Source organism: Tetrao urogallus (genome assembly GCF_951394365.1).
Source record: "Tetrao urogallus genome assembly, chromosome: 5".
NCBI classification, from domain to species: domain Eukaryota; kingdom Metazoa; phylum Chordata; class Aves; order Galliformes; family Phasianidae; genus Tetrao; species Tetrao urogallus.
Genome location: NC_136818.1, coordinates 2567031 through 2589936, shown reverse-complemented (window position 1 = coordinate 2589936; position 22906 = coordinate 2567031). Strand labels below are relative to the sequence as shown.

General features: G+C 51.9%; 1 protein-coding gene across 1 annotated transcript; it reads right to left on the bottom strand.

The window, feature by feature from the left end:
* Positions 1-362: 362 nt before the first annotated feature.
* Positions 363-9989, bottom strand: KANK4 (KN motif and ankyrin repeat domains 4; the record flags this gene model as incomplete). The annotated part of the gene is made up of 9 exons (XM_079535435.1): positions 363-455; positions 611-811; positions 1447-1589; positions 3050-3269; positions 4112-4199; positions 4787-5017; positions 6246-6357; positions 7412-9307; positions 9974-9989. 9 exons carry the CDS (start codon positions 9987-9989, stop codon positions 363-365), a joined length of 3000 nt encoding a protein of 999 aa, XP_079391561.1.
* Positions 9990-22906: the final 12917 nt, after the last annotated feature.

The following is a 22906-nucleotide window of genomic DNA, read 5'->3' as shown; positions in this document are numbered from 1 at the left end:
AAACATAAATAGGATGTTATACTTTCTGTAATCCATCGGACTTGTGTTTGTTGTTTCCTATACGAACAATTGCTGCCTCCTACTACATCGGGGAGAGCTAATAATAAATATTAGGACACAAATTACAAGTTAAATGCAATACAGATAAGTGCTAAATTAAAAGGGCAGCCCCTGGTGAAGGCTGGAACAGCTCCTTCCATTTGGCTGCTGTCCCGCTGAGGCTGTGCAGCGAGTGTTAACAGAGGGCAATGCAGAAACGGAATTTGAGCCGTTTGTGGCAATGCGGGTACAGAAGAGGGTTAATGAGGGGAGTGACCCCAGCTCGGTTGCCCTTCTCCCTCTCTGCCTCCTCCATGCTGGGTTCAGTCGCCGGGGCCGTGCTGGGCGCTGTGCAGCAGTGCAGCGATGTCCTCGTGGGCGCTCCTCTGGGCAATGGCCAGCGCTGTGTCTCCGTCCTGCAGGAGGGACAGGTGGTATTGATGTGAGCGGCACACAGCCTAGCCACGTTCACCGGGCCCAAAGCAGGCAGCCTGGCCTCGATCAGCTCAGCCGCACCACGGCACGTGTGTGCAGCCGGCATCACGCTGTGCAGGGCCCGAGCGCACCTCACCTGGTTTGTCAGCTCCAGCCGGCAGCCAGGCTGGGCCAGCAGCAGCCTGACCATGTTGGTGCTGCCCTGCCGGCAGGCCACCATCAGCGCCGTGCTGCCCTGCTCGTCCTGCAGGTTGACGTCGGCCTGGCAGGCCAGCAGGGCCCGCACCATGGCCTCCCGTTCGTGGCTCACCCCCAGCATCAGGGCCGTCTGCCCTCCCTGCAGAACACGCAGCTCAGGTCAGTCCTTTACAGCGTATCGCCCTCCTGGGCTCTTCAGCGCTAACAGCTGGCTGGTTGGATGAGGGCATTGCTATCTCAGGGACAGATGTGTGAATCTACAGCAAAATGGTTGCCCCAACCTCCCCTCCCTGGGCTGCAGATTTGAACTATTTAGCTCAGAAAAAAGATTTTGCAAAACATTCAACCTTCTTCACGTTCCTTAGCTTTCACCTGGCTCTCACCTGGTGCTGCAGGGAGCTGTGGGGTGGGCACTCTGCAGTTGTGCCGGGGTTGCTCTTGTCATTTTTGGGAAACAGCAGCTCCCACCCACTGCCTGGTTCGTTCAGCACGAGGCACTGGAATTACATCCCCTGAGATATTCCCGGAGACACGAGGGGAAGTTATTCCCTCATTCTCACAGCCACAGTCTGAACTGGTGCTGCACTCGCTCTGATTTCACCAAACCCTCAAAGAAGATCCCATCTCCTCTTCCAGCCCAGATAGCTGTGGGACTAACGGGAATTTGGCCATTGCGGTTGCACACAGATGGACAACAGGTTGGCCAGATTGGGTTTGGGAACGTTTCTGCCAAACATACATCCCCAAAGGCAGGCTGCCCTTCACCCAACACACCTGAGCGGCTCGCACATTGACGTCCCCCTCCTTCAGCAGCCTCATCACCACAGCCATGTCTTCATCTGTCTCAGCAGCCGCCAGCGGGGTGAGCATCACGGCCGTGTAGCCTGCCTGGTTCGGCAGGTCCAGGCGGCAGAGCCCTGGCAGAGGATGCAGGGGGACAAGCAGGATTCAGGCCAGCAAGGAGGGAGCCGAGGGAAGGAGAACAAAGAGGTGCGGGGGAAAGGGGAAGGTGGCTGTGGCTGAAAGGCCAGCAGTGCTGCCTGGCTGAGGGGAAGGATCTGACTGAGCAATGAGGAAACTCAGCAGGAGGTCCCACAGTGACACAGGACCGAGCCTTATCTGCATTAAATATCTGTTCATTAATGGCCTTGTGAGCACGGCATTGAACGAGCTTTGGTGCTATATGTTGCTTCATTATAATTCTTGAGGTCAACTCAATTAACTTTGATGACCATAATCAAATTATATCTCCGTAAAAGATACGGTATGACATATGCCCTGGGCAGCCCCCAGGCCTCGAGCTGTTTGTTTTACCTTCTAAAGCGAGGGAGCAGTGGAAAGGTGAAGATCACCCCATGGTGGAGCACACCACCGAGTATCTCTACAGTTAATCGCTAAAGACACGGACACATTTCACAGCAAAAAGCACTTTTTACTCTAGGAGTTCTTCCTCGTGCTGTTCTCGAGTGCTCTATTTGGTTTAATTTCAGCTTGAGGGGCCAGTTTCCAGCTACAAGGATCCCACTGGCAAACGCTCTTCAGAAGCATGCTGCTCCCGTGATCCGGGGCAGGGCAGGCTCCTGGGGCTGCCTGCAAGCAGCAGCAACAATGGCTGCATAGATGTGTATGATAATATGCCATTTTCCTAACATTTAGCAGATTGTCTTGCCCATGAAAAGAGGCCAAAGTGTCCCTATTCTTTCTGAAAGTGCGTGCATTTTTCCCCTCAGTACAATCTCAGCTGAAAGTCCCTTTCTTTGCCGCGTGAGCTGAAAGTTCAATAGTTTAAAATGCAATTTTCCTGTGGTGCTGTGGGGTTTGTTATGCTACCAGGGGTCTGAGCCTCCTGTGCCAAGCCACAACGTGCCACTGGCTGCTACAAGAAGCTGTGGGAGCCACTGGCTGGGCTGAACAGCACGTGCTTCATCCCAGGGGAACCCCTCATCCACAGTTACCCTGAGCCATTCCCAAAGCCCCGAACACTAATGAGCCTTAATGCCCTTGATGAGCCTCAGCTGAGACCCTCATGCACGCTATGGGCCTGCAGCTGACCTACATGGGAGGGTGCTGGTCTCCAGCTCAGCTGTGTCTCCTCAATAGACCTCGGCTCCACACCAGTCTACTGGATGTCAACCTACATGACTGCATGTTGGTTGTAGCTGGTTCCCAATCCTGTCTTTGCCCCACCTTGCTTTGCTCCCAACTAGACTTCCTGGGAGGGCCTTGCCCCTCATTCACCAATTGCTATATCTGGGACCATTGATGGACCCCATGGCCTGGCTCTGCCCACCAGGGCCCCACCAGGAGAGCAGCTCAAAACAACTTCCACACCCGTACCCAACAAAGCCATTGCTCAGCAGAGAGCTGCTGCTCCTACCTGTGTCCAGCAGGAGCTTTGCAATCGTGAAATTGGAGTGGGAAACGCTGTAGTGAAGAGCCGTGTTGCCGTTCCTGTCGGCCATGTTGACCACTGCCTCCAGCAGCTGCGGCTGGATGGTGCCCAATGCCTGCAGATAGGCCGTGACCAGCTCAGGGCTGGAGGACTTGCGACTCGACACGCGGAACCACTCCTGGCAGACGGTGCTGAGGACGTGCCGCTGTGAACACCAACGTCAGTGTTACCCCTGGGCTGTGGGTGAGCCTGGCACCCTGCCTGCCCTCCTACTGCATGCTGAATCCTCAGTGAGTACCTATCCCTGAGCCAACCTAGCTCTCAAAGGAATTCCTCTCACCCAAATAAAAGCAGTGATACACGTACAAACTGCTCTCCCATCTCAAATCCACAGTAACCACCGGCCCTGCCATTGCTATCCTCCAGCAGCCTCTGGAGCAGCCAGGCTGCAGTTGGTACCTTCCCCCATATAGCATGGACTGTGCTCTTCTTCTCCCCCTGATGTAGCAAAGCACCTCAGGGGAGCATCACCCTAAAAAAAAATGCCAAACACCACTAAAGCTCAAAGCAGCCACTAGAGCTGATTAGTCACTTGGAGTCTCTCTGCAACTATATTTGCACTGCCATTTCTCAGAGGGGATGAGCACCTTTGCTTGATGTTCAGATGGAGAAAAATAGGAGAGAAAATGGTGCACGACATGGATTTGGAAGAGCAGTGCTAAGGTCCCTTTCCAGGAGAGCAGAGGTGTTGTCATCCTGCAAACCTGCTGCTGCCCCAGCGCCTCGTCCTGCACGCTGGCATCCTCCAGCCAGTATTCAGCTTGTGGCTTTGTGACTGCTGTTCTAACTCGAGGGGGAAAGGAATTTCCTGTGGTAATTTGAATGAGTAAGCAGAAAAAGCTTTCATCTCCTTTTTCCATCTTGTCCCATCTCCTTACCCAGCTGGCCATGGAATGACAGGGCACAGCCTGCAGTGCAACATTACGACAATCAAAGGTAACAGAGAGTGGGAACTGCAGTTGGAATTTGATTGAAAAATATCTGTACCAGATGCTGGTCACTGGTGGTCCTTATTTCAGAGAGGTGCTGGCTGAGCAGCTGGCAGGCAGCGAGGAAATCTTCAGAGGGTTTGCATCTAAAGGGAAAATACTTTGTTAAGTCTATCATGAAGCAGAACTTGTAAGTGGCACTGAAGAAGGAGGGATAATGTGCAGCTTAGGTCAGAATACTTTAAGTGCTTGTTTAAATGCTTAACTTTAGGGATACAAGTTGTCCCACTGACTTGAAACAAAATTTAAGTACACAGCCAAGCATCTTTCTAAGTTTTTAAGTCTAGAGACCCCGATCTGTAGGAACTTCATCTTTTACAAGAATCCCAAAGCTGGAAAAAGAATTTTTATCCCTGAATCTGCAAGGAACTTGACTTAAAAAGTTTACTTGAGGAGAGAGAAATGAGCTAATTCTCACCAAACATGACTCACTCTGCCTTTTCCACAATCAACTGTGGGGCCTGAATCAATCCCCACTAGATTGTGGAGTAACTCCAAAAATATTTAGCTCTTTAAAGTCTTTTCCAGTGCCTATGGAAGCCAACGACTGCCTTTCCTCTGAGCACACGAAGCGCTGTCCTCAGCCGCATGGGGGTGACCGAACACAGCGCCGTATGACCTGTGGATTCAGAAACGTTATGGGAAACACAACTGCTACTTGGTTTCTGGTTACCTGTCGGCCTTGTGCTGAGTGCAAGGTGCTGCTTCTGCCCCAGGTTCCTGCAGGTCATCGTCTTTTCGTGTCTCCTGCAAGGAGGTCCCAAATGAAGCTCCCTCGCTTCCGCCTCCACCTTGCTCTTTTGTGGGCTCCAGACCACCAGCTCCTCTCTCTGTGTCACTCTCCACGTCCCCATCTGATGGGCTGTCTTCACAACTTGTGTCTTCACTTGAAGTTGTTTCGTAGCTATTTGGGGATACCACACGTTAATTCACTCCTTCCCCACCTACAAACGCAAGGCTTGACCAAGACTCATTGAAGACACCTGCTGACTCCAATGGGCCCTGAATGAAGCCCGGAGCGATATGCGAGTTACAAAGGTAGAGCCACAGCCAGACCTAGGGTTAGTCTTTTTTGGCTTCCTAAACCAGCAGGTGCATGATAGAAGCAATCAGTTAGCAGCAGGCAAGGTTACTTCAGGGACTATGTGGACTCTGGCAAGGTAAGACAGGCAGTATGCCAACAAAAGCATGCGTGCAGCTCCAATGGACTTGAGTCCACCATTCAAGCAGCCCTGCTAGAGAGACCTCTTGTGGTTGTCTGAAAGCATTCACATCAAAAGTATCTTCTGTGAGAATGCATTCAGCTGCGACGAACCCAAAACAATTCTGACATTAGCCAGGACTCCTCTGCTTGCTACACACTGTGCCATTTCAGTGGCTGTTAGAAGTGCTACTCAACACGAGCAAGTAAAGCCATGAGCAGTAGCCACAGAGCTGGAAACTGGGTGGAGAAGCATAGATGAGCAGAAACCGGCATTCAGACTTGCACACTGAGCTTCACGCAGGGAAAGCAAAATGCCTTCTGCCCTCTCCAATACCAAGTATTCCTTGGTAGGACAGGGGCACATGCTGCTCTTAGAAACACATGTAAAGCACATGTTGCTGCAGCCAGTTAGCTAAAATGCCAAACTAAATTAGCTACTAGATACACAGGGAATGGTTATCAGAGCACAACTGACATAGGGGTCTCCTTCCCACCACATTAAGTCCTCATTTACAGAAATGGCCTTTTCTCTGTTCCTGGCCCAACTTTTGTTGGCTGTTGCAGAGGCAACTCAGTGGCAGCGCACCCACCCAGCCACCGCTGGCCTCCTCCAAACCCCACAAAGTTAGTGGGAAGCCTCCCACAGACTCAGCTGGGCTCTGGAGGAAGCCCCAGGAGTTTGGTGTGCACAGAGTATCAGCCCCCAGGGATGTCCCTCACTGCCCTGAAAGCACCATCATCCTGGGCCTGTCGGCAGGGTTACTACAGGTTATCAGTGCTGGGTTAAAGAAGGGAGGAAAGAGGCTCCATTTCAAATGGCCTTTTAATCAAAAGGTTTCGAGAGGAAAAGAGGAGAAAAAGAATTTCTTCAGCAATACAGAGGGCATTACACATTAAAGGCAGTTTTATCTTCGTAACGGATGCTTACCCACCATTTACCCCAACAAACTGAAGATTCTTTTTGGTCCCATTGCCTCCTGCATGGGAGCCATAACCTTTCTTTTTCATGATAGATTTAAGACTTGTGGTTGGTGAGGTTTCTAGCAAAATACAAAATAATAGATTAATTAAGCAGATGTGCCATAGTTATCAGTGATCATTCCCAACTTGCAGCAACAAGCTAGAAATCATAACTGTAAGCATCTTTTTACTTCATCTTAAAGGATTCTTTATGCCTTGCAAAAATGCGGATGCACCCAGCCACAGTCTGAACCTGCCGTGCCATCTTTACCATATAGGTCTCAAACATCTTCAAGTGGCTGTGAATACAAAATATACAGCTGGGAATTACATATGTGCTCTGTGAATATAAGCAGGCCTTACTCTCGTCATAATGTTATAATGTTTTATCTTTTTTTTTTTCAGTACTAATATTACAACCTCTCCTATAATACTACACAGATAAATCTTTCCATCAGCGTTTGAATAGCCTCTCTATTATTGCATCTAAGGGGTCACTTATCTATTTGCAAAGTCCTTCTGACAGTGAACAGGGATTTGGTTTTAGATTCTACTATCAGATAGGAGGTTGGTGGCCCTGCATGCAGTAGGAGGGATGGAGCTTGATGATCCTTTAGGTCCCTTCCAACCCAAGCCATTCTATGATTCAATGATTCTCAGCACCATATAATTATTCTAGCTGAACAGCTGTGTGACTGGGGACAGGTCTGTTCCCAACCTGGCTGCTCGGTCAGCTTGAATTGGTTTTGGTTCTGCTGAACTTCATGCTAATTTACCCCAGACGAACATCTGATCCCCATATTCTTTCAAATTAAGACATCCAATTGAGAGGAATAGCAAGCGAGGTTATTTGATGGAATAGCCACAAGTATGGCCAGTTGTGGATATGATCTTGTGTATAACTGAGTCACAGCTTTATCAGCTCTTACACGAGTTTTATTTTATTTGAAGATTGTATAGCTTATGATGTGTAGAGATCTGCCTTTCTCAAAGACACATTCTGAGGAGGGGCTATTCCCAATCTCTCTGATACTAGCACCCCACTGAGCTCCACCACACTGCACCTGTCCAATACTCCATCAGATGGCAAGAGATTCGGCGGGACATGTTGAAACCTATGCCAATGTTATTTACCCAGCTGCTGATAGTGCGTGTTTGAATTCTCCTTATCTGCTGGCCTCTGCGAAGAGTAGGCAGACAGCAACGAATTTAAGGAATTAACTAATTGGTTCTGGATGGAGCTGAGCTTAGAGGCCGGCTGTTTGATAGCGCTCGCCAGCTCAGGGTAGCCGTGCTCCAAACACATCCACTGCTCCTGCAGCAGCTCCTGGATTTTCTTTACGTATTGGCCTATGGGATCAACAGCAGGAAAATCTTTGGGGTCAGGGAGAGCTTCCTCTCCCATCCCATCTTCAGTTTTGTCTTCGCCAACGCCTGCCTCGTTTTTGCCTGCACTTGAGCCAGTTCTTTTTGTTCGATAACTTTCTGCAGCCACCGCATGAGCAGCGAGACTCTGGGTGTCACAGCTATTCCTTTGGTTTTGGTTGTCATCACTGAGCTGCTCGTTGATCTTCAGCTCGGTGAAGCCCGGGGCATGAAGGCCAGGCTCCAGGCCAGCTGCAGTCTCTGAGAGCTTGGCAAAGTGTCCGTCTCCACCACCACTGGTGCCAGCATCAGCCCATCCCTGAGCACTGTGCTCCGCTGCCAGCAAGTTTCCATTGTCCGCTCTGCGGATGCCACATCCTATGGATTTAGTGGAAAGTGGGATATTTACATTGATGCCCTTATCGTGGACTTGCTTGGAGCCATTCACATACGAGAGTTCAGTGTTCACTGCTGCGTCGCTGTACTGCAGCATGCTGCCACGCCGCATGGAAGACACCGCGTCCTCCCGCGTGTTCTCCCGGCACAGCTGCTCCTCCAGCTGGGCTTTGGAGCTGGCCAGTAACTGAATGCTCTTCTCCTTTTCCTTTATTTTATGATCCTGCTGCTTCAGCACTGCTCTGATCTGCTCCAGCTCTTCTCTCTTCCTGTCCAGCTGCTCCTCCAGCACAGCAATGTGCTGCTTCAATGCGGCGATCCCACCGGACTCTCCTGCATCTCCTCCTCGCTCCTCCTTCTCTTGGGCACGGGCACACCTGTCCTCACCTTCCTTCAGCACATTCACAGCAATTTCACTTACGCTTCCCCCTGCTTTCCCAAGGTTTGTGCTTTCATCTGCAAGCTGGAGGGTACCTGATGAGGCTGAGACCAGGGTGCTACCATTGGTGGCATCGCTGGCATCACCCTCCTCGCCCCGGCTCTCCACCACCACCTGTAGCTGAACGGCAGAGTGCTGGCCCTGCCGCAGGGGCTGTGCCCTCTCCTTGGGGACGTCCCGCACAAGGCTACCTTTCCCTGGCTGCAAGGCCAACTCTGCCCCAGGACTCAACATGGGAGATGGCAGCGAGGCGATGCCGTCGGGTGAACGTGGCATGGGACGGAACGTGCTTTCCGGGCAGCTCCCATTGTCACTGGGCCGGAGGGGACATGGCACACAGCCATCGCCGGCCGGGGCCTGGCCAGGTGGCAGCGCTGCCGGCAGGCTGGATGCCCGCAGCAGCTGCGGCCGCCCCCTCAGCTCATCCTCACAGTGCAGCAGCTCGGCGTGCCGTCGCGTCTCGGCCAGGAGAGCCTTCCTGCGGTAGCTGGGCTCCTCGCCGGGCAGCGGGGCCCGTGATGTCTCCTCTGCCCCCAGGGACGCCTTGCGCTGTGCACGGTACGTGGCAGCTGGCCAGCCAGGCCCAGCAGAGGCTGCGTAGCCGTGGGAGCCGTTCTCGGGCAGGCTGAAGTTTCGGGGCAGAGTGCTGAATTTGGGCTGCTTGGCTTTGCGGTGGATGTGGACCCTCCTGATGGTGTTCCCTTTCTCAATGTCGTCCACATACTTGAGGAAGTCCAGGTCCAGGTGGAAGCCGTACGGTGTTTCCAAGGAGTAGGGGAGGCTGCGGGGCTGCTCCCCGTCCCCATTGGGCAGGGGTGGCTGGCCGGCTGCTGGAACAACCACAGGGAAAGGAAAAAAGATAGAATGTTGGTAGATCAAAAGCAAACAGAAAAATGAAATAGAGGTTTAGAGCAGGAGGGAAACGTTACCACTTCCTTCATCCGGCTCATTCATTTCTGACCTCAACCCATCCTTGGCCACAGCTCTAGGGGCAAACCCTAGGCACAGCAGCCTAATGACCTGCTAATTTAATGAAGACTGGCTCCTTGGCCCAAGGGCCACCACAAGGCCAGGGGGCTGTGCTTCCTCATTGTAATGCTCATGGAGATGCTGCACCTCCAAGTTCAGACCTGATTCTCCAGAGGTGAATTGCGGAAGCGCTGCACTGAGGAAGCCCAAAATTGCCTGAGATCATGGGAATGATCAAGTGAAAACACCCTGCTGGGAAGGCAGGTGTGAAGGCAGAGCCAGGAGCAGAGCAGGAGCAGGTCTGCCAGTGATGGGAGGGTAAATCTGTGCAGGGCTCCAAGAACTGCACACAGGCTTTGCTGTGGTTTAGGTAATGCACAAATGATGCAATTTGGTCTCCTTGTTGTAGAAGAACGTATCTACAGAAAATGGTTAATTTACTGTTTTTTCTGGTAAGGAAATGACTTCAGGGCTTATATGGTTTTCTTTTTTTTTCAAGAAATAAATGAGCAAAGAACCATCCGTACCATCTGTCTTCTCCATGGTGTGCTCTGCTCAGGCTGTCAGTGTCCCATCCTCTGACACACTGGGGCAGATGAGCCACTCTTGGAAAAAAAGAAACAAATACCTTTAATTTAAAAATACCCCATGATCTGAACCAAGTCCATCTGAAAGGCTCCCACGCCTCCGCAGGACCCCTTCGCTTCCCACATTCTACAGCCTGGCTGGGCTGCTCAGTGCTTCTAGGCATGCTGGAATCAGTGGCTCCTTCACCAGCAGGAACAGCCAGCTCCCAGGTAGCTTGTTCTCATGGAACATCTCAGCACTACAGCTGGGTTTGGCTGCAAAAGTGGGGTTTTCTGTTAAGATTTTCCTTCAAGTTTCTGATGTGGTTCCTGGCCACATCTCACAGCAGCTCAAAGTCTTACCCTCCAAGCTGATCCCTGAGCTACAACAGGTTTTCAAGGCAGGCACACGCAGCACGGTCTGTACCAGGCCTGCCCAGCTGCGGGGAAGGACATTGGGACTCTTCGTTTCAGAACCCTGCTCACATCCACCTAATTGATCAAACTGTCAGGGTCTGACTTCATTTGCTGCTTTTAATATTTTGCCTTCATAAGAGCTTTAGCACTTGGCTGAACTTCCAGAGCTCCCCTTCCAGGGCTGCAGCCCACCTTTGCCCCTCGCTTCTCCCAACACCATTCTTATCTAACACTGGTTGTGCTGCTCTCCGTTTTCAGTTCTGCAGCATCCCCAGCCGAACTGTCCCAGAGACCACTTGCTCGTTCTCAGGCTCAGAAGAAGCTCTGCTCTCTGCTTTTCTCTGCTCTGCATCTTCTAAATTCTCTTTCTTATTTTTGCTTTTTGTATCTCCACTTTCTTCATACAGAAATGGCAAGATAAATGGATCCACAGCACAGATAAGGATATATGGAATAGAGAGGTGCTGCTGCTGTTCCCTTCTAGGAGCACAACATTTTTAAATGACATATTAACTACAACAAAGACCAGAGGGAAAACGCAGTCACATCCTGCTGTATCCTGCTCCTCCGACCAAGGGATGAATGCTTTGAGGGATCAAAACCTTTTGAAGAAACAATTAGTTTCTTTATTAGGGCAAACAAGTTCATTGCCAGTTTATAGCTGGCTTGTAGGGCCACCACTGCAGAGAATATCAGTGCTCCCAACACCTCTGGGCTGGCACCTCCTCCAGCTCAGCCTGCTGCAGTACTTCGGCCAAATTAACCACACTTTCACTATAGAAGGCAATTCTGTTTCCTTCTGCCAACAAACAGCATGTGCCAAAATGAACACTAACCTCTCCCTCAAATGTTTTTTTTTTTTTTATTTTCCAATTACAGCCAATTATAGAGCAATTATGAATCCCAGCTACAGTCCGACCAGTTACATTTCACTCTTCTAAGTCATTTATTTGAAGGGAGGGAAAAAAGAAAGCCAGGCAATAGGATGTTTTTTAATATCTAGATAATTACACTTAATTGGTTCGTTCATGAGCTGGCTGGGTCCCAACTCTGCAGTCCAAACTGATGCTGTCACTTTTCCCTTTCGACCAACCTCCTCCAGAATCGCCTCGTGCACAGCAGTGTCCTCAAGCATGGTGATGTCCTCACGCACAGCAATGCCTCGTGCACAGCCTGCCCTCACCTCCCAGCCCTGAGAACCCCTGCTCAAGGCTTGAGGGAGGACAGCACTTTCTGGTAAGTCTCTGTCCTGCAGGCCCCACTGTGCTGAGCTGGGCTGTGTTTTGTATGTCCTGCCCCTTCCCATGTTGCATAACCCAAAGGACACCAGCATTAACACACGCTGCAGTGCTGAATTTTAGCTTTTAGGGGAGGATCAGTGCAGGTCTGAGCAGCATTTCTGTTCTCAAGTCAGCCATAAATATACATACAGAAAGGGAAACCGGGGAGGCAAATAAGCAGGAAGGCAGCAGCACAGACCGAAGGCACCTAATTGCCTGCCCCTCAAAGTGCCCAGTGCTGCCTCATGGCCATGCCTGGTATTGTTTCTTTAACCCTTCCCTCCCTTCCCCTGTTTCTTGCTGTTCCCTCCCTCACTCCCCTCAGCAGCAGAGCCAAGAGCAACAGATTTTCAAAGCAAATAACCGAGATAGAAGACACGGGTTTCTTTCCCTGCAAGCATCTTGCTGGTGACTTTGAATTAACAGCATTTAACCCTGTGACAGCACCCAAGCAGATAACTCACCCCGCGGAGCAGCGCAGTAACGCAATCTCATTAGCTACAACACCACATCTTTTTCAGCTCTGTCATTTTCCTCCTGCACTGCAGCAACACGCTGGCACCTCATTGCAGAAGGACAACCAACACCAGGACAGCAGCTGTCCCACTACTTCTCATACCTCCTGCAGAGCCCAGGATGCCTCCCAGCCCCCAGCCTGCTGCTGGGACATTGGTCAGCACCCCAGCAACCTTGCTGGAAAAGCAAACACAAGTTTATGATAAGGAGCACGAAAGAGGGATTCATTTTCCAGCAAACCAAAGCATCGATCTCCTGTGACCTTCCCGAGGACAGCCCGAGCCTGCTGCATGCAATGAGCCACTCTTCACAGCACGTCTCTCTTTTCTCACAAAAACACCTAGTGCTGCTCAAGGGCTGTCCCCTCTATCAGAGACATTATTTAAGAGACGGTCAATGATTAACACCACAGTTCCTGTTATACCTGGTGCTGCTTGCCGTGCCCCAGCTGGCTCCCTGCACGATGCACCTCGCAGGCTGAGCACATCCATCAGCTACTGTGCCTGGCGCCTGGCGGGGACACACCAGCAGCTGCCTCAATTAAGAGGCAGCATCCTCATTAGCAGCCGCAGAAGGTCTCCGCATTAAGGATGAATCCTGCTGCAGCCCTGCAGGGCCGGGGCCGGGGACAGGATAGGGACAGCCCAGTGCTGCCAGGCACCCCAGTGACCCCAGCCCAATGATCTTGGCATTCGAGCCTGGCAGCTCCCCTATGCTTGCAACTCACAGCCGCTGGGGCTCTGCAGGGTTGTGCAGAATTGCTGACACCCCCAGGCTTGCAACAGGAAACAACCCTCAGCCTCAGCACTGAACTTTCCAAAACTTGGCACTTCCCAAGGCAAAGTGCCCACACCCTCACACAGCCCACGTTTGGGGATGGGCTTTCAGCAAGGACCCACGGCTCGGAGTGGGGCTAGCACTGCTCCTCACCAACAGCACAATCCCAATGATTGTGTCAGTCGGGAAGAAACACATGGAGCCACTTAATGTCTGCAAAACAGCCGCAGGCACTCCGTCAGGCTCATTTTGCTTACACGACTGCAACATGGGATTTTAGCAGATGCAGCTTCAAGAAAAGCAGAAGGGTTTTGCCTCTGCAGGAAGCAGGCAGCCTGGAAACGGGCAGAACGGAAGCAGTGCTCCTGTGAGTGCTCCCCAAGGCCGGGGTCACTGCGAACTTGAACAGCAAGGGATGAGCCCTGCTGTCCTGCAGCATGGCTCTGCTCTCCCCACAGCTCCTGCGGTCAGGGCTCTGAGCAATCCTCAGAGCTTGTTCACTGCTCACTTTAACTCTTTTGGGTCAGATTTTCATATTTTAGCTACTCTTGCACCTTGCATCTTATTTGAGCAAATTCGTTGGGGTTTGTTGATTGTTCTCTGTACGGAGCAGCATGATGTAAAACCCGATACGTTTCTGTACGGCACTGATTTTAAAGTGAGCCTCAAGGAATTCTTTCTTTCTTCCCATAGGAAAGACCTCGCAGGAAGCTTTTACTTGGAGTATTTCCTTATTGCAGTTACACGCATCAGACCTACAGCCCGGGCCAGATGGAATCCCCATGGGACTGAAGGTCTTCAGTTCTGCATTCCGGTGGAGTCAATGAATGAATGGAGTCGAAACACATCAACTGGGCTGGTGCTTCATGGAATCACAGAATCACTGGGGTTGGAAAAGCCCTCTAAGCTCTCCCCAAGCCCAACCCCAGTCCACCCCCACCATGCCCACTGCCCATGTCCCTCAGTGTCACATCCGCACAGCTCTGAAACACCTCCAGGGATGGTGACTCAATCACTTCCCTGCTCAACGCCTGACCACTCTTGATGGATCTAAGACAGCAAAGGTGCAATGCACGAGCTGGGTGCCCAGACCTGGATCCTCGTGTGCTGCATCCCACTGAGCAGGAGGAGGGCACACATTTCCCGCAACTGATGGCCCCGGATGGTCCTGCCAGAGTGCTGCACACTGGGGACACGGTCAGCTCATACCTTGTGCCATGGAGGACAGAAGTCCTGGCTGAGAGCTACTTGCTGTCACACAAAGGCTGCCTCCACAGATGATAGGAACCAGATGGTGCCAAGCAGCTCCAAGCCACCGCCATGTCCTTCCCCATCCCTGCCGGTTCTACCTCACAGAAAGAATCCCATCCCCTCCTCAGTGCTGGTGGGGCTGATGGGCACAAAGCAGCAGAGCAGGAGCCCTGCGCTCGTCCTCAACGTGCACGGTACCCGAAGGGTTACGGCAGCGTTCCATCCAGCGGCCTGCAGACTTGCACAACGCCCGCGCTCAAATACATGAACACAGCCTCTTGGGAACAGTTGTTGTTGGGCTTTTCAACGTGTTTTCACTGCAAAGGAAGAAAACCAGTGCGCTGCTGGAAGGAGCTTCCTTCCAGGAGGAGGAGAAAAAGAAGTTTGAAAACTTCTCGGTCCTGAGGGTTGGCTGCTGATCCTAGAAACCTGCATGTCCCAAAGCAGCAGTGCTGCAAAGAGTATCACGGCCAGGGTCTGCGCCAGGAGCCTCTCCAGGCACCCCGTCAGACGGCGGATACCGATTTTATTAAAGCTGCTTATTGCTGTTTAATAAATGCAATGAGCTCCCTGCCAGCGTGTCCATTAGGGACAGTTCAGGACGAGACGGGGAGGTATCGGATGTCCCAGCTGTGCCTCTTTTATGGCTCACCGGCACAGGAAAATGCTCACATTCATCCCTTGCATTGATAACTTCTGTTGAGCTGACCTTCAGCTCATTCCAGCTACAGTCCTAAAAAACCTCGGGTGATGCTCATGATTTTATCACATTCCTTGAAACCTGTGATGTTTTCCCTGAAGTCTCCTTTCCCAGAGCCAGGTGATCCAAACATCAATTGAAACCACGAATCCAAAGCGCTCCAATGTCAGAAAGCAGACAGAGGTCAGAAGCGCCTCTCTTCTGGCATTCTAATCACTCTGATTCTATTGCGGAGCCAGGAGTTGGACTCAATGATCCTTTCCAACTCGGGGTATTCTATGATTCTATGATTTACTCTTTTTGCTTCAATGCCTTTGTTTTGGGGGCTTCTGGCCCCATTCAAGCTCTGCTTTCCATCTTCTCACCCTAGGGCAAGCCAAGAAACCATCCATGCGGTCAAAAAGCTGGTAGCAATTTCAGGACAGCAGGGCTGCCCTCAGCACGGCCTGGGTTTGGGGCACCCTTGGCTTACTTTCCATGGATGAGCCTGAGCTTAGGCACAAGCCAGGCTGGAAAAATCTTTGGTTCCTAATGAAAACCAAAGGGTCCTTTGGGTGTTTTGGAAGCTGGGTGTGGAGGTGACCCACCCAGCCCAGGTTTTGGAAGAGGCATTCCTGCCTCACCCTTCATCAGCCACTTGCTGTGCAGAACTCAGTGCTGGGGTGGGGGAAAGGATGGAGGAGGGTAAGAAGGGGTCTTGTGCAAAAAGTGCCTGCTCAGGGATGAAACCCAGAGTCGGTGGGACTGGAAAAACCCATAGCAACGTACAAAGCTTCCTATGCTCATCAGCCTTGAGGGACAGGGGCCTGGATGTGCCACCTCCCACCCTTCCCAGTGCCACCTCCCTGCAGGCAGCAGCCAACGAGGGCTCCCCACATTGTCTTACCAAGCCCCCACTGCACGCTGCCACTCTCTGAGGCTCACATTCAGCAGACAAACAGGCTGAAGTTCCAGATTTAAAACAAACTAATCCAAAGGACTGGAGCCACTCTGTTTCACATTACTGACTCCACCAACCCATTCATTTTGGCAGTATATTATCATAATAACCACAGTAACTCCGTCCGGCTTCGTTTTCATGTGAAACCTCAGATGCGTAGGACTCGCAGCCTCCGGAATCATCAATTCCACCGAGGCCTAAAATAAATACGGGCTAAGAAGGAGCTCTCTGCATCTGGTTTCTCCCCACGGCTTTGTCACAGAGATGGCTGTGTGTGAAAGCTGGAGCTGAACTTTCTCGCTCCCGCGCCCCAGCCAGGGTCACCGATTCCCTGGGACTGGACAAAGCCCAAATCTTGTGGGACAAAACCTTCATCACACAAGTCTTGTTACATGCACCAGGGTGGGAGAGTGGGATCCTATGGGATCCATACGGTCTGTACCAGAGAGCCCTGCTTCTCCCCAGCACCGGGATCCATCACTGCTGTTCACAAGTGATTTGGGAATTCTCAGACTGGGAAAGGAGGGGGCCCATGTAAGCACAGCACCAGGATCCCGTACTTTCATATTCCAGTTTTGGGGTGATTTTGACAAAGCTGCCACCTCATCACTCCTCAATCCCAAAAAAAGAAACACTTCTTGAGGCACCATGTCCCATAGCTCACAGTTATGCCTCCAGAAATGAGATGAATGAGACAACCCCACTCAGGACAGTCCTAGGAAAGGGGACCATTGTGCCCAGGGCAGTCACCTTCCCACCTTGAGCCTACTGCATTGCACTGGAAGTCAATCACCAGCTTTCTGCCATCACCCAATGCCTCTGCCACATACTTGGGACACAGACCTCAGTGCTCTGGCCATGCTGTGGCACCACAGCATTCAGTCTGAGCAACCCGCAAATCATAGAACCATACTGTCATTAAGGTTGGAAGAGACATCCAAGACCATCAAGTCCAACCCCAGCCCACCTCCACCATGCCCACTATCGTATCCCTCACTGCCACATCCCCACGGCCCAGGAACACCTCCAGGGATGGTAACTCCACCACCTCCCTGCTCAGCCTGTGCCAGTTCATTACCGTGCTTTTGGAGAAAAACATTTCTCCCCATTTCCAATCTGAAGCTCCATCAGTGCAACATGAGGCCATCACTTCTCGTCCTATAGCTGTTACCTGGGAGCAGAGATGGACCCCACCTCGCTACACCCTCCTTTCAGGGATTTGTAGGGAGCGCTCAATTCTGTCTGTATGGGGTACTGCACCTACGGGCCCTACGAGACTCGGGGGGTAAGGGAGAGCGAGCTCGGCAGGGCACTCTGAGCGACGGCGAGGAGAGTTTCTGTGGGAACGGGGAGAGGCCGCCGTTCCGGCTGGGTTGGGGCTCGCAAAACCGCAGCGGGGCGGCTGGGGAGGGCTGTGCCGCCTGCAGCTCCGCTCTCATGCAGTGACGCTCGGGGTCCCGCCTGCTCCCGGAGCCCCCCCGCCGCTCCCCAGCACCCATCCCGGCCGGACACCCCCAAGGACACTCCCGGAGCATCCCCCAGCACTGAGCCGGCATCCCCCCAGCGCCCCTCGGAGCATCCTCCGGCGCGCCCCCAAAGTCCCCCCCGCTCTCCGCCGCTCCCCGACCACCCCCGGACTCCCCGTTCTCGGCACCCCCGATACCCCTCCCGGCCCTACCTGGCACGGCGGTGCCGCGGCCCCGCTGCCTCCTGCGGCCGGGCCCGGGGAAGCGGCGGGGCCGGGGCTGGGGCGGGCCGGGGCGGGCTGGGGGCGGGCCGGGCACCGCGATCCGCCGGGAGGGGGTCGGGGCAGGGAGCCGGAGGGAGCGGCTGCTGCGGGAGGGGTGAAAGGCACTTCTCTGTTGTTGTTTTTCTTCTTCTTCTTCTTTTCTTATTGCTCTGGGTTCCTTTTTTCTTTTTTCTTTTTTCTTTTTTTTCCCTTTTTTCTTTTTTTTTTTTTTCTTCTTTTCTTTTGTAAACATTTTATTTATACTTTTCTAACCCGGCAACTCATCCCGTTTGCACAGATGCAGATAAAGGGGAACTGTGGGGCTGCAGGATTTGTGCTGCCCAACCCGCTTCCAATCGCACCCACACCTCGGTGGGATAACACGGCACACGCACCGCAAATGCACGCAGAGTTTGGGGTGCTGAGCTTCTTCACACATGATTTCCACGTTCCTCATGTGGCAGCACATGGCTGGGATGGCATTGCCTGTTCAGGGATAGGAGAAAGCAGGATGCGCTGCGGTGAGCGGTCCCCAGCCCTCCGGCTGAGCTGCGATGGGAGCACGGTGCTTTTGCGGCACTCGGGGCACCTACAGGAAGCGCTTTGTGGTTGCTGACATTCAGCTGAACTTGTGCTTTGGTCTGATTTCCCCGGGGCTGAGATTAAAGTACTGAAAAATGAAAGCCGTGGGGGTGGCTGGGGGAAGGAGCAAAGCAATGCACAGCTTCATGCACTTCTGTGAGCATGTCCTGCAGAGCAAGCGGGTCGGCAGCACGTACCAAACAAAAGGGTTTTGAGCAAACCAAATACAAATCAGTTCCCTCATTTGATCCCTTGGGTTTTATTTGCTCGATATTTTGAAAACAAAGAACCTATGAAATGTATGCAACCAAAAATGAGAAATGAGAACACATAAAACTTCTGTGATCCCTCTTTACCCATGGTAACAGCAGCATTTCAAGCAAATAGGGATACATCGGGAGGACGCATCCACTCCCCGAATCAGGAGGGTCTGAGTCACGGCTGGGGGCAGGAGGCAGCCCTGGCCCCAGATCCCACCCCAGTTCCACATCCCTTCCTGGCCCCAAACCACATCCCAGTCCCACATCCCATGCTCAGTCCTTCATCCTAAGCCCATCCCACACCACGTCCCCACGCTCCCCTGCCCAGCTCAGGCTTGGCGGGTCCGCTTGTTCTTAGGAGAGGTCATGACTCATTAAAGGCTTTTGGAATGTTTATCTATCAATGCCACAGGCACTTCGAGTTACTTCTGAAGCCAGACAAGGAGCTCAGAGAGTTTCTTCCCACTGCAGAAATTGCTGGGTGAAATTCCACTGCCAGAGGTCGGGTCGGCCCCACTGCCCAAGACCCTGCGGTCACACATTCAAAGGTTAACCTGGGAGGGGAGAAACACCACCAACAAAAAAATTTGGCTCCCTACAGTCTTTCAAGCCCTGGTGTAGTTCTAGCAATGTGTTTTTTAAGGCCATGACTGGCCCATCCCTGTTGGCTGTAACCCCCACGGGTGGGGAGAGACCGGGGCAGGGGCAGGAGAAGCAGGGAGCAGAGGTGGGGAAGCACTGGGTGAGCTCCAGGCTGCTTAATAGCTTATGGATGCTCACAGCTGTGTTTTTCCATGCGAGCAACGCTAACAGCCACAACCCAAGGTGGTGCGTGCCATGCAGAAACTGCAGAACGTCACCCATCTGAAAGCTGTGCCTGCCAGCTCCCCTTAAACAGGCAGCAATTTGGATGCTAAAGAAGAGGTTCCTGGGGAAACTGGAATAATGCCCCCAGAAGACCTTGCCCTCACTTTGCAATGGGTTTTCCAAACTGCAGAGGGACAGGAGCTGGATGAGGCTCCTGCCCCATCTGCCTTCTGCTGGGAGGAAGAGCTTTTCCCCTTCACCTCAGGGGGGTTCAGGTTGGATGGAAGGAGTGGTGATGTGTTGGCACAGGCTGCCCAGGGGGTGGGGGAGTCACCAGCACGGGGGGTGTGGAGATGCGGCACTGAGGGACGTGGTCAGTGGGCATGGTGGGGTGAGCTGGGGTTGGACTAGGTGGCCTTGGAGGTCTTTTCCAACCTCAATGATTCTATGACCGTCATCTGTAATGACTTGTGCAGGGGTTGATGCGACTGAGTCCTCCTTGAACAGCAGAACAAAATCACCACTGTTCCATAGTATGTTGTGCTCGTGCCAGCATCCATTTCTGTAGTGTCTCTGCAGGCTGCTCCCCCTCCTCTGTGTGCACAAATCTGCCTTTTATGGTCTGCAAATGCAGAAATCATGCCCCGTCCACGCTCACTCGTTTGCTGTTATGGCCTTTCACAGCCACCTCTTGGTTGATGGGGGAGAAAGGGCAACGAGCTCTCATACAAAGCATCGTGGTGCTACAGGGACACCCACAATAACCCAGAGGCTCAGGAGTGCTTAGGAAGGCATTGTGGACCACGCAAGGCTGAGCACGGTACTTCAGGCACCTGAGCTGTTTCCCTACGAGCGCAGCCCTTTGACACTCCAAGCAAACCCTACGCACCGCAGTGTTCAGGGCTCGTCCGGACACCGTGCTGGTCTGCAGGTTGGGATGAGAAATGTCTGTGCTCCTCATGGTGCATGGATCGCTCTCACGATGTTCAAATGCAATACAGGAGCCTGCCTGTCAAATCCATTGGCTGCAACCCCATGGCCTAAAAATTGCTATGTCTTTGCAAGCATAATCTCTGTAGAGCATAGCCAGCATTGGTGCTGCTGGAAGTCAGCTACAAAACATCCATTTACAGACCCCAAATCTACTGAGAGAAAAGGAAATTCTTACTTCAGATAAAAATAGATCTTATAAAGTACAATTATCCGTCTTTTTTTTTTTTTTTTTTTTCAAAAATCTGCTTTTATGGTTCTGCTTTCTGCTCCTGTCCATCACCCCAATCTCTGAATGCTGCTTATGTTAGGCCGTGAGTGCACTTTGTAGAACCATAGCATCAGATAATTGAGTTGGAAAAGGCCTTTGAAGGCCATCTGGCCCCACTCTCCTGCAACAAACAGGGACACCCACAGCTCCATCAGTGCTCAGTCCCATCCCTGACCTGGGGTGTCCGCAGGGATGGGGCACATCTGTCTCTCTGGGCACCCTGTGCCACTGCTTCACTGCCGTTACTGTAAACAATATTCCCTTATATCCTGACAAAAATCTTCTATGGGAACCGCTGAGTCTCAGCCTGAAGCACTGATGGAGCACCTGGTGAAAGGACCCAGTCGGCCCTGGGAGCACAGGTGAAGGCAATTCAGCTGTGTGACCAGAAGGGGTGGAGCCTGGCTGCACCTCTCTCAGACCATTTAAGGGCTGACTGCCACCCTAGAGATCTCTTCTTGGTGAAACTTTCTTCTGTGAACCTAGAATCTTCTGATATGGGCGAGCAATCTTCCTTTTTAGTACCTCTTTCTCATCCTGGTCCTTCTGTCATTGCACCTTTGTTGTAACGCCTTTCCTATTGTGTTGATCTGTTCAATTACTGCAAATCTTAGCAGCTTAATAAAGTTCTTGTGCCAGGATGATTCAGCTTGCTTCCCTCAAGCATGGTATTTCTGACAGGAACAAAGCACCGTGTTCGGTTTGGATATATACTGTCTGGGATGGGCCAGGAACCTGCCAAGCATCGCTCATCCTGCTCCAGCTCCCCGTTTCCAGCAAGAAGCACATTGAGTTTGATTTAAAAATAAATAAAGAGAAGATCTGTGTAAGGGAGGGCCTCACCTCTGTATATGTGGAGGTACCATCCACGTTGAGAAGGCTGATGGAATCAATCCGAGGCGTGTGTGTGTGTGTCTGCAGGGATGTGGCCAGCAGATGGTGCACGGCTGCACAGCGTTGGGATCTTCTGAAGCTTTGGTTTCTGCTTTCTGAAATGTTGCAGCTCTGGGAGGTGCTATCCCAACTTACACACAATCAGGGAGAGATTTTCATTTTATTTTAATTACGGTTTGTAATACAGCACCTGGCTTTTCATTTGAATTCCAGCCCACAATGGAAAGCTGCACTTCCCCTGCTACCAGTGAGGCTGTGGAGCCATATGTTACATTAATCTGAGCAGCAAGCTGCACATGGTGAAATAAAATATGCCCAGACAGAAAATAAGATGGGGGAAAAACCCCTAAGCAAGCAGTGAGACTGCTTACGGAACATCATTCTTTCCACAGTGCCAAACTGAACTTCCAGAAAGATGCATGGAAAAAATGTTCTGCCTTGGATCTACCTGCAGAGCCCTCCACACTGTGCAGATTTTCAGTGCACAAAGGCAGATACTGATATGGTTATGATCTAATCTGCTTTATCTCTATGCTGTGGGGGTAATTACTATTTTCTCTGGTATAATAGATGCATGTGTAACTTGAGGAGTTCAGTGATTTCATCCAGCTGCGCTTTGTCCCAGGTTAAGAGAGAGAAATGAGAGTGAAGGCTGTGAGTATCCTGAAACGGATCTCCATCTCAGCAATTACAAACTGTGCAGCACAGAGCAGAGCACTGCTGCAGAGCTCGTTCTGTGCTCATGTGCTGTGGTTCAGGCGGACAGCAGAAGTTTGCCGTGTGGAAGCTTGAACAAAGAGGAGCTCACTGCAGGCTTCACCACGGAGTTTACAGGGCTGTGGCAAGCTCTGATTTATTATTTCCTGCTTTTCCTATATCTGTAAGGATGCCTAATCTGAAGGCTTTCCTCCAACATCTGGCCGCACACTCAGGCCAAACTTTTTGGCCAAGGTTTCCCATGGAGGAGGCTGCAGTGGGGGTTTCCCTCCTGCCAGCCCTGCTGATAGGGGCTGGTGGAGGCATCCCATCACCGAGGTGGGTTGGGAACCTCGGAAAGAACAAAGGATCTTATGGAATGGGAGCAGTCTGCAGGCTCAGAGGGCCCCAGGCTGGTGACTGTGGGAAGCCAGATTTCCTTTCCCAGGCAGCCAAGTGCCTTGGATGATTTGTTTCCATGCTTCAGTCTGGTTGTGAATGGGGGCAGGGTCACCCTAAATATTCATCTGTACCACCCCTACCAAAAAAACACAGTCTGTCTTCAAATTTTATATTCAGTATTTTCATGTTGGTGAATGGTTTCTTACACTTCCCGCCGTAAGGCATTGGACCAAGAGCCGTATTCCTATAGACTGAAATCAATTTTGCTGGTACAAGCACTGCAGGGCTGGGGCAGGTTACTGGTGTTCCTGCGCTGAGGTCCCCAGGTGACCCCAGGGACTGGGGCAGGGGCTGCTGAAAGAGCACACTGTCTGCTCACAGT